The sequence below is a fragment of the Hippoglossus stenolepis genome, chromosome 4 (assembly GCF_022539355.2).
Source record: "Hippoglossus stenolepis isolate QCI-W04-F060 chromosome 4, HSTE1.2, whole genome shotgun sequence".
NCBI lineage: Eukaryota > Metazoa > Chordata > Actinopteri > Pleuronectiformes > Pleuronectidae > Hippoglossus > Hippoglossus stenolepis.
In genome coordinates, this window is record NC_061486.1 from 21578769 (window position 1) to 21590963 (window position 12195).

At 40.4% G+C, this 12195-nt stretch overlaps 1 protein-coding gene across 2 annotated transcripts in view; it reads left to right on the top strand.

Moving 5' to 3' along the window:
- The window catches only part of LOC118105885 (mitochondrial intermediate peptidase), a 30469-nt gene extending 21102 nt beyond the window's left edge, over positions 1-9367 (top strand). For both annotated transcript variants that reach the window (XM_035153884.1, XM_035153885.1), the window contains exon 20: positions 9058-9367. In XM_035153884.1, the coding sequence (XP_035009775.1) occupies positions 9058-9158 (101 nt within the window). In that variant the 3' untranslated portion in view covers positions 9159-9367. The remainder of the gene's footprint in view (positions 1-9057) is intronic.
- Positions 9368-12195: the final 2828 nt, after the last annotated feature.

The window sequence follows — 12195 nt, forward strand, 5'->3', positions numbered from 1 at the left end:
CAGGGTCATATTGATTTCTCCGGCTGTCTTTCCCATGTCATAAGTCATGGTATGAGCCTCAAGGCTGTAAAAGTGGAAATAGTAGTTAGTCCAAAGAATTAAATTTTATAATAAAAGCTGCAGATCAAATTAAAAGAGCCTTGAAGTTACTTCCAGTGAAGAATTTTTGGCAGTGTCCTATAATACAGTTTATGATATATGATAATCATCTAAAAAACTTTCTCTAAAAAAAAAAATTATAATAAAATCTAGTCTTGGTCTGGAGAAATGCTTAAACTAAATCCCAAACTCCTTACATTTTTTAAGAAGATTCATTCAGCCTCTTTGCTATTTTGATGGCTACATGTGTCCTCAAAATTTACCATAACAGCATGACCGCTGAAGTCAGAGTTATAAAAGCACATCATTGCATGTGCTGAAACATTTAGCTTTTCACCGTTCTTTGCCGTGGGTTTGAGAGGTTCAAAGAAACCATCTTGAATTCATATTGGAGAACAGAAAGGGGTTTTGTAGCCAGTGAGAAGGCCCCTTTTTATATCTAAAGGAGGATTATGGCCACAAGAGACCAGAGGACCAGAGGAAGGACACTGAATCCAGATCCAACTCATAACACAAAACACTTTCAAACAAAGATAAATGGAGGTGCGTAACATTTCCCTGCAGTCCCCTTTCGGTGAGGTGGTAGAGGGGACACAAGGGCACACTGGGAACCGGAGCAGCCCCAGCTAAGGCTAATCAGAGGCCAGTCTTTATCTGCATGGCTGGCTGCCCGCTACTGGATGTTTCCCAGCACAGACGATGTTGAAATGTAAACCTGAGCATTAAATCCAGACCAGCTGCACCAGGACTGAGTTAGCGAGGCAGGGAGAGAGAGAGCAAGAGGGAAGAAAAAATGGTAGAAAGGGAAGGAGAGTGAAAGGTGAGAGACTGGCTGAACTGAACCTCGGGTCCTGCTACAGAGAGGGCTTTCATGGGCCCGACTGTTCCCAGAGCTCAGGCTGCCGAGCACAGAAAATGGATCTACTTGGGCCAGGCAGCCAAGTCCCAGGACCCTGCTAATGCTTTGTCCGGAGGCAGCTTGACTGAAAACCTCTTATGACTGCATGCATAGTTCCTAATAAACCCTAACAGCACGGTGGTCCGTACTGTCCCACAGCAATTCGGTGACATTGATGTATGGTTCTGTCTGAACTGAAGGAGAAAATAGCATAAACTTCACCGATAAGACGTAAAGCTGTACCTAATTTATAGCTTCTAGGTAAAAGCAGACATGATTTGTGATGATCTTTCACAGCTTCACACAGTGCAGGTACTGAAGTGTCTTATCCTTGATTTACTGAGAGGTGTTTGTTTTTTGATGACCACAGAGCTATGAAGAAGAAAGTGAGGAAACATTTTAAGAAGTACTCTGCACAGCTCTAGAAAGATGGGACTTTGTTGTTGTCTTTGAGTGATGGAAACAGAGATCTGACCAAATTAATATAATTTAAATAAAACAACAAAACAAACCAAAGTACTGGTGAAATTATACATTTGACCTGTTGATGGTGCTAAAGAAAGAGTCATGAACTTGCCAAAGTTAGAGTTATTGTTTTGAGAGATTTCATTTAAAACTGCACGATCAAGATGGATTTTTGGGGCCCGATACTGATGTTGTGGTAATCCAGCCCGGTGTGGACCAAAGTGGTGGACGAACAGACCAACACTGCCTCACAACTAGCCTCACAACTAGCATGGCATAATGCTTGGCCACACAACTAGCATGGCATAATGTTTGGTCGATCCTCCACACCAGTTTTACGTCTGAATTAAAGGAACTGTGTCCTATAGATTCTTTAAGTTCCTGAAATGGATTACGGCAGTCTCACCCATTCCAGTTTAACTTGTCCCTCTGTCTTTGTATTTTTATCATTTGAAAACTAGTTTCTGGCACTTTCCATGTTTCGAGCTGAGTGAATATGTTACAGTAGAGACTGAAGGTGTGAGCTATTATCCCTTTATTTAAACAATTACAAAAATAATCTATGTAGACTGAAACTGCACTGGTTGGCCAAGAAATACAACCACAGTGTGGTCTTTCTAGTTTGATTATAAATCAGGTCTACAGGCTATATAGATACTGTGAAAGCATCAAAGCAGTCAATCCAAAGAGAAAAGCATACAGCTTGTATTCAGAAACTACGAGACAGAACATGACGAGGAAACACTCAACAATCACTGGATCCAATAGAGCCAATTATTTCAGTTTTGTCAGCTCGTTACCTGTGGTTGGCCTGGCTGTGCATCATTCAGAAAACAATCAGCCAATCAGAAAAGAAGCTCAAAGATTACCACAAAAACATCCTGTTTGTTCAAAAGCCCCAGAGAAAACCCTGATAGATGAGAATTCACAACAATCAGTTGTTTATTGTTTCTTGAAACCACAGATATATCTTCTTTTTGATATCGCTTCAAATAAAACAATAAAAAAATTGACATTTAATACATTACATGTTAAGCAGGTTTGTTTGGGGAAACATTTCTTGCATTAAGAGGTTGGTTCACTGACGTTTATCCTCATTAACTTTCTTTTCCTTTTGTGAAGGCACTTATTCAACAAAGAGCCTCCCAGTGCAGTGTTTGTCGTCACTCTTGTCCCGCTTGCTCTGTGGGCCTGTCTTTAGGTGTGGCTTGAAGAAAAAGCTTCCTGAACTTCAAAGGTGTAATTCCAGAGATGGTGAGCTGATGGTTTGCCTGCAGCTCTGACAGAGATAACTGCTTTTCTCACCTTGACATGTTTCGAATGGTTACGAGCTGTAGCTGAACACCAACTGAATCGGCCAGAAATGTGTTTTGAAATGTACGATCACATGCTCTGTATTGGAGTGTGCGAACGTAGTTTCATAAACATGCAGGGAACATAACGCTGCAGAGGAGGTGAAGCTGAGGCTCAAGTTACTGCATGCTGCAGTTTGTTCACATTTGAAATGTACATCACTGCTGCTCCCTGCACACTGCTCGTAGGTGTAATTGGCCCATCAAAGCAACCAATTAAATCATGAAAAAACAACACCACCAAGCCCATGGGAGCGGGATCAATAGTTCTTACGTAACAGTCAGTCTCAGCTCAGCTTTGGGATAGGATAAGACACTGTCCAATGGTGGTAATTAGTGCCGTAATTAGTAGGATCCAGGTAAATATAGAAGTGCTTGCTACACATTCTTTGAGCGAGCCAAGAAATCAAGGTATAGCATCTATATATAGACATATGCTGCTGGAAATGCCAATGAATAACTAAAGTTTATAGGGCTAGGGTACAAGCTCAAAATTATAATTATCTTTCATATTATTTTGCCAGAATGTAGGTCATCTTACAGTTTTTCCCCAGCATCAAAGCTCCTGATAGGCAGCAGCTCACGTGTTTGATGAACTCAACCAGCAGTAGCTGCGGGCTGGGGAGCAATTTTTAAACATTTCAGCTAAATTCTTGTCCCCAGAGCTGTCATTAGCACGGCCTCAGAGCTGTTGGCCAGCCACATAGGTCTTCATTTGACCGATACTCATCGCCCACCACCCTCTGAGTAAATAAACAACTTATTCTGTGTATCTGTGTGAATCTGCAGATCTGGGTTTCTGGTTAAAAGGTGCTTTTTTAAGCAGCATTATGTGTGAGGATACCTCTGTTGAAAGAGACACTCTTATTTTAAGTCCGTGTTCATTCTGTGTCTCTTAACACCTGCTGTTTTACCCAAACTCTGTTGGCCAAGTTGGATCATGCTGCGGGCCCTGAGATGACAGTAATGGGTAGAAGCAGTTTTTTTATCCTTAATGACTGTCAATGCCAATACGAATGGAAACTGAAACTCTTAAATACGAGATGACTCACACGGCAAAGCCTCTGTCCTAAGGCTCCCTCAACAATGGACACAAAGCGCAGTCTATGTTTAGTCCGTTTTTGCCCACGGTAACTATGCTAGTACAGTATTTGTAGTGATGATGTGCTGCTGTCTCTCTAAATGACCCATGTGAGTCTGTAAAGTGGATCACAGCTGTCCTGATCATCTGTTTGCTCAATTTTAAAGGGTCTGTTTGCCTAAACTACAAAAATAACCTTAAATGTCAGAACTAACTGTTCAGTTAAATGTTTAGTCAATTAGTGGATCAGCAGAAATTGTATCTGAAATTATTCTGATCATCAAACATTTCAGTAATTTTTTAAGCAAACATGTCAAATATTACCTGGCTTCAGTCTCTGAAATAGGGTTTTGGTCTGTTGGTTAGAAGTTGTTCGAGTTTTCAGATTAATGGACAGTGTTAATAATATCTAGTAGTATCTTATGTTATCGCAGTAGAGTGCATCTCTCCACCAAGGCCCAACAGTTCCCTTATGAAACCACATTTTAATCTGCCGGATCTGAGTTTTTATTATTTTTATTAATTCCACATCAAATCACACACATTCATAAATCAGTCCCCTAAACATATCAGTTTCTTTCATCAAGATCCAATAATTATTCCCTGGAAAACGTCTTATCTTGCAATGTTAAAGATAAAATACGTAACAATTCTTCATTAAAACATATACAAATGTCTAGACCTATGTTATATATTGTGAAGACTTGTGTACTTACATTAACCAAAAGGTTTCCAACAATGTTCAAACCCAGAGAAATACCCAATTTTATTCAAGGGACCTTTCATTTTTGTCCCATTTTAAATCCTCATTACCCGTGGCTTTGCCAGTCTCTGCTACAACTCTCTAGACAAACGACTATGATGAAGGAAAAAGCCTAAGTTAGCCAAAAGTTAGCCAGTTAGCCAGCTGTTTTTCCTTTATTTGTATTGTATCACATAATGTGAGTAAATGCAACTAGTTGCCAATAGTTCACCGAAAAATTAAAATTCATCATCTACTCACCACTATGTCGATGGAGGGGTGGGTGAAGTGTTTGAGTTCACAAAACACTTCTGGAGTTTCAGGGGTAAACTTTGTTGCAGCCGAATCCAATACGAAGTAACTGGTGACTCCTTCTTCAGACGTAATAAAACAACAGACAAAATACATAACATGCCCCATACTGCTCGTGTGGTGTCATCCAAGTGTCTGCAAGCCCCGACATTCATATTCGACTCGAAAGGAGGTCATTTACACTGTGTTTTAGGCCTAAAAGTCCACTGGAAGTGGCTAAGCTAAATTTCTTAGATTTTTTGTTTTTGCGTAATCCTGCTAAAAAAAACTAACTCTTTCATTGCGTCAGAGTAAAGTCCCAGAGAAAAATGTTCACAGTAAAATGGATTATTCAGAGTCCCTGGGACACTGTTGCTCAAAGCTATGATAATACATTTTATTTAATGGTGCCTTTCTACACACCCAAGGATAGCTAACAATATATCATAAGTAAAAACATGAATAATTAAAGTAAAACCAAGCTTTAAAATCACATTATGAGACGCAAACTTGTATATATATAACACAAGAATGGTTAAAAAGTTTGAGGATTAGAGGAAAAGGCACCTAACAGTACATATGACAGTAGTGAGATTTCTCAAAACCCTTGACTTTTATGTGTTAAATGATCAAACGTTGGCCTCAGATTTAAACAACTAGCTGCTTTCTATGTTTTAGAATGTATATTTTGTATATTCTGTATATTTGCAGCAGGTCTATGGATTTCTGATGAGACATTGTTTAACATCTATGGACACCTTTACCAGTTTTGCAGTAAATTCAAAAGCAGTGCCATTTTCTTTTAAATCCCTTTAGCTTTAGTGCTCACCTCTTTTACAGTGAAACCTGCCAGTCTGTTTTGTCTGCCCCGCCTCCGTGTGTCTATGTGTAAAAGCAGCATCTTAGATCAGATACTCCTCCACACTGTTATGACTTTGAGGTTATCTGCGCATTCCTCTCCGACTCTCCCGGAGATCTGGTTTGAGAAAAGACTCACTCCTCGCCACTTATTGTTGATCCTCTCCTCATCCACCGCTGAGCACCGGGGTGCTGACACCACAGGCAGCTGGTGATGATAAGCCAGCAAAGGGCGCCATTGTTTACCTGCCTAACCTCTTTCATGATCACACCTCCCTTTCCCTCTGTGATTCTGTCTTTTTCTCTCTCTTCTTCCTCCCCTCCCTCTCTCATCACTTTTGTCATGTTAACTTTACTTGTTTAACACACTAACCTGTGGCAGGCAGTTGCTCCAGACATCAGATTCCCCTGTGGAATCACAGGCAGGAAATCACATCTATTAGAGAAAGTGCTGGTGAGCAGCTCTGACTGCTCACGTACTGTAATAAGCAAACAAGTGTCAGAACGTGTGTGTACCTGTGTGTCTGTTTCTTCGTTGTTTTTGTGCTACATACGCAAGTGGTTTAACGACACTTCGATCCTTCTCTGTGACTGAGTCTGTAGAGTCAGGAACCTGAGACGAGGTGTATTCATACAAGCATCGGTGAAGTCTTCCATGCACATAGACATTTGTCAGATCAATTATATATTTTCCCGACTAAGCAAGAGTTAACTGATCATTAAGCTTTTTAGATTAAAGCTGCACTCATCAATATTTATATCAACACAGAACATATGTAAGATGAAAGATGTAATTGCTAATTTATGCTGCCTTTAGAAAACGAGATACGCCCGTTTCAAAAGATGCATCCACTAGAGGGCAACACAGTCTGGAGTTTCTGACACCTACAAACATGGCGATGGTCGCGAAAGAGGCAAATCAAGTAACATATAGATGTCTAGAGTTTCTTATCAACTCGTCACCTCAAGTCTTTCCCCCAAAAGTTCTGCCACTGTTCAAATTTCTTCCCTGTGTCTTATGGTTGTCTCGCTTGAACTATTAGCTACACTGCCCCCCATAAGAAGTGCATTAATATGGACAAAACGAATGCAGAGTATGGGGCTCTGTCAATTTCTCTAAACGTTAAACCTATATTGAAAAACACAGAGAATCCCAATCCCAATCTTCCCCATCTTCATGCTGAAGTGTCTGTGGTCAAGAAGCTGATCCCCGAATTGCCCCTCATAGAAAAAATAGTGCTGTGAATAGATGCACTTTATGATTATATGGGTGAATGGCAAACTGTAAAGCGATTTGAGTGGTCATCAAGACTAGAAAAGAGCTCAATAAATACAAACCATTTAACATTGACCATTTTTGATCAGGGCACTTAGGTGTAACTTGATGTGCTGACCTCAGTATTCTCTGTATTAATAAACACTAATGCAGCTTGAACTGCTCGTAGTATTTGGATATCCACTTTAAAGCAGTCATCAGATGCCATAGACGGTGGTCACAGCAAACACATCCAGCAGCGCTTTAATTACAGGGATCATTTATGGTGGGAAATCATCACTTTTATGTGGCTGCCATGTTCCCAGGGATCCAGGGGCTTTGCGGTTGCAGCATTAGGGACCCCTGTGTGTTGGTATCATCTTGTAGCCACAGGGCAGAGCGCAACCGGTGGGTAAGAGGAGATGATAATCCCCCTGCTGTTCTCATTTCAGGAGATCCACTGTAGGCCAGGTCAGTTTGTACCTGCTGAGCCAGTTTCAGGATGACGGCGACACACACGCCCGTGTGTGTGTGTGTGTGTGTGTGTGTGTGTGTGTGTGTGTGTGTGTGTGTGTGTGTGTGTGTGTGTGTGTGTGTGTGTGTGTGTGTGTGTGTGTGTGTGTGTGTGTGTGTGTGTGTGTGTGTGTGTGTGTGTGTGTGTGTGCGTGCGCGCATTGGACTGTCCATATCTTTATGTGTCTGTATGTTCTGGATCGCTGTCTGAATCTCTTTACGTCTCCATTCATGCATGCCTGTGCAGACTTGCTTATGTGCAAGTTTGTGTGTGTTTGAGTGTGTGTGCGCTGGAGGTGACCCATGCAGGAAAGCGGGGAGGGGGAGGGAGGGGCAGAGGGCCTATTTACATTGGCAGCCACACAAGGGGAAATGAAGTGACTTCAAAGCGGGCGTGCAGCTGAATTGTAAAGCGAGCAAGGGAGTTCTCCATGCATGAACTGGCAGACAGGCTCTCAAAACACAGACGCACATTCCCAGCGCTTACACACATTTGCTGTGCGGCACTAGTCACAGTCTGGTGTGATGGGAGAATGTGCTGTAGATATATTTATGTCTGTGAGTTCACTATCAGCCCTCTAAAGCGCCATTAAATGTTAGATATACCTTTTATTTTAGTTAAAGACAGAAACCTCAGATGTGGGGAACTTCATAGCAGTTTTTAACTACACACAGTCGGCTGATTCTTATCACCATCAGAGGCATGTTAAATGAGAGCGTCGGAGCCTATTCTCATTTCTTCTCAGAATAGTAAGAATGTGTGCGGGTGCAAGAAAAGTGGCTGTACACCATTTTGACCAGATTTAATATAATAATGAAGTTTTGTTGTTCAAAATTTGGAAATGTCCTCATACCTTCAGCTTAAATTACACTAAGAATGGAACATTCCAATGTCCAGACACACACAATAAACACACATTTAAAAACTAGAATGACACTCAGTAGAGTACATACCTCCACGAAGGCCCAACAGTCCCCTAAATTCAATAAAGCCTGCTATATTTCACTAACATGCAATAAATTCCCCCTAAACATGCCTCATCAGAATTCATGAATTGTTCCCTGAGAAATCAAGGAAGATTTGAAAAAGGCAAAATTGCATAATATTGCTAACAGAAGAAAAACCCTCCTTAAAATAAATTCTACTGGTGTGGATGACAAGAAAACTGGAATTAGATCAGAAGTCTCAGGAGCAGCAGCCTGTGTCGACGACCTTAGTTGGATTTTAATTTACTCTAGTATAAAAAAAAGTCAGATGCTTCAAAGGATTCAATAAAATGTCCTTTATTAGCCTGTTAGAGAGTTCTGTTTTATAAAACCACTGCAGTGACTTCAGGTTAGAAATATTTAAATGTTCATACCAGCTTCACTTTTCCTCTTAGAATGAGGTGAGTGATGGAAACATGGTCATCCCAGTGTCTCAAAATAGCTTTTTCCCTTCACTAGCATCTGATACACACACACACACATCCTTAAACCTGCCACTGTGTTTCTGTGTGACAGGGATGCTGCAGAGACGACCCACCATCGAGGAGTTTGTGGACGCGCTGGTGTCTGAGCTCAACCCGAACTTTGAGACCTTCATCATGGACTCTGAGAGCTGAAAGACGTTGCTGCTGACGTGGAAACGGACTTGAACCTTTGCTGCTGAGTCGAGAGGTGAAGGCTACGGCAGCGTAGCACTCACTTAGCAGCTTCACATTGTCTGTAAATGAATTATCGGCATTTTATACAATGCTGCTCTCTCTAAAGGTCACATTGACTTTTTAAAAAAACGTTTAAAAACATTTCCTAATAAATGTATCTAAATTCACGTGTTTTTTTCTTTTTTATAATTTAATTTCCCTTCATTTTCATTAATTCATTAATATACACATCTGATATTCTCCTCATTACAGATCCATTTACAGCTCACATACTGGCGGAACATTGTTGTATCCTGATATCAGTGTGAGGAAGAATAGCTAATCTGCTCTTCCTGTCATGTGCTCATTGTTTGGGCTTTAAATTAATGCTGCTCCGTCTGTTTTGTCTGTCAGGAGTTTCTCAGGAGGGAGACTGGTGAATATAACTCAGTTAATTTATCGTGGAGAGTTAATATTTCCCATTTCTTAATTAGAGATGTTCCAATACCATTTTCCTTGCTGATATGATTCCCATACCTGGATTTAGCGTATCTAAGAGTTCTGCCAACTAAGAGTTAGTGTTTTGTTCCCTTGATTCCTTGTAGAGCTGTTTGCAGCTCTATTTGCCTCATGCTCGCTCCTTCTCTACCTCTTGCTCGCCCATATGTTTTTACTGTCCACACAGACAGCCAGACCAGCTGCAGCTGTGTGCGTACCCCATGGCATTTAATACAGTTCTCCCACACGTGAGAACTTCTTATCTGTGTACATGTCACTCCGGCTCTGTTTGGCATTCGAGCAAACTGTTTGACCGAAATGTTGCCAAATTGCTAACTTTTTAGCTAGCTCTGGCCAGCGCTACATGACGAAAAATCATTTCTTCACTGCTATAAAGACAGTACTGTACAGTGGCTGCACAAAGCAACTGCAGTTTTTAAGCACTGAAGAAGAAGTGTTTTTTGGGGACAGAAAATTGCAGTTTTGTCTGTGTGAATTTAATATACCTTTAAAGACTTGCTGTCGGATAGTACATAGATTTGCGTACTCGCCGATGCCCGACTCTGCATTTTCGTGGGTATTGGAGGCATTTCCGATGCTGGTATCAGTATGGAAACATCTTTAATTTTACATCACACCATGTTAAAGCTGCTCAGTCGTAACTTTTAAATAAGAGCTTTAAACGAGTTCTTCGCATTTCCACAGATGCTCCGCAATGTAGAGTGTACACGACAGATTGGCTGTTTGCATGTGTTTCAACACATTCACACAGTAATTATGAGCTGAGCTGGGACTACAGCTGTTCCCTCTGACAATGTCCTTGCTTGCCTAAACTCTGATCTGAGACCCGACATGGTTATTGAAGGTGTGAAAGCAGCATCACCCAACAAGCTGAAGGCTGCAGCACAGCACTTTGTCTGATTGAATATGAACTTATTTAATTCCTTCCAGGTGAATTTTATCAGCAGAGACTCTGTGGCGGCACTTTAGATGAATTTAAAAACATTTAAATGTTAGTCAAAGGATTCATTATACTTTTAATTACTACAACAACATCAAATTACATTAACTTGTGTTGAGTTGTCCTACTGAGCCTGTGAGAACAGTTGCATAATGTCTGTGGCTCTGGAGAAGGTATCTGTCTCAGTTTGGGCTTAGATAAAACCGATTTGTGATGTAAAGCTGGGACCAACTTCTGGGGGGTCTCTGGAAAGAATATTTAAAACATTTTTTGTGACTTAAATTGTCATTTAAATGCATTTTCAAAGCGTACTATGTCCAGTATTAGGTAGTCAGGGTTTGTGCCTGACCCTAGGTCACCGGAAAACAATTCAGATTCATGATCCTACATCCTCGATTAATAATTACATAAATGTGATCTTTAAGAGCGAAAGAGACGAGCGGACACACACAGGCTGCAGACAGGAGAGAAGTTCTTCCCGCAGATTACAATGCAACGTTGTGTTTTAACTTCATTGTTGTCAAAGAAGCGACGTTCCATTTATGCAGGAACATAAATCTGAATTCAGCAGTTTTTTTTATAAAGATCAGTTCTACGTGTGAGTGATTAGAAAAGAGCAGGGCCACCTGGATACTGTAAAGACTATAATCAGAGTTTTTCACCACACAAGCCTTAGTGCGTTCATGTGTAACGCATCAAAAAAAATAAAAATATAATCATCACTATTGATTTTATAATTTATGTATTCATCAGGGGGGCGGGGGATTATGATCCGGGGGAGGCATAACACATGCATAACACTAGAGCAATAGGTAGCGGGGTACCCCCCGATTGCCACGGGGTATTTCACACACTGATGGAAAGCCTTTCAAACTCATCATAATGTGATTCATTCTCATTTAAAGAATACTTATGTTTTATTTTTTGATGATAACAAACAATGTGAAGATTTTACATCACATAAATACACACTTCCTGGTGTAGACTTGTGCTTTACACAAATAAGCATATATCACATGAGTAGTATAGCACTTCTTGGCTGGTTACTGCCCAATACTCAAACTTGCAATATTGTCCAGAACTAGTAGTTATATTAGAAATATAAGAAATGCACAAATCAAGCATCCAGAGATTTTCCTTGTCAATCTTTTGATTGATTCACAATGTTGAATTGTTTGCCTACAAAGTGTAAAATAAAATTCCAATCACAATTTGACATCCATAAAATTTTTGGGACCTATGAGCCAAGACTCAGAGAGTTTTCAAAATAGTTAAAATATATTTTTTGTTGATCAATTTAGAATTTGAACTTGCATTAAAGGAAGTGTGGAATTAAGTGTTTCTGGCAGTAAATCTAAACTAGAGACAACCAAACAGTCTCCTTGAATTCAATCAAACTCCACCAATTTTTACACTTTCATACCAGTTCTGTAAATGTGCCTGACTGTTATATCAAGATCCATGAATTATTCTCATCTCGCAATGTATATAATATACCACATCTCTACACAAAGTTTCATGGTAATCTGTCGTGTAGTTCGTAATCTTGTTTACAAA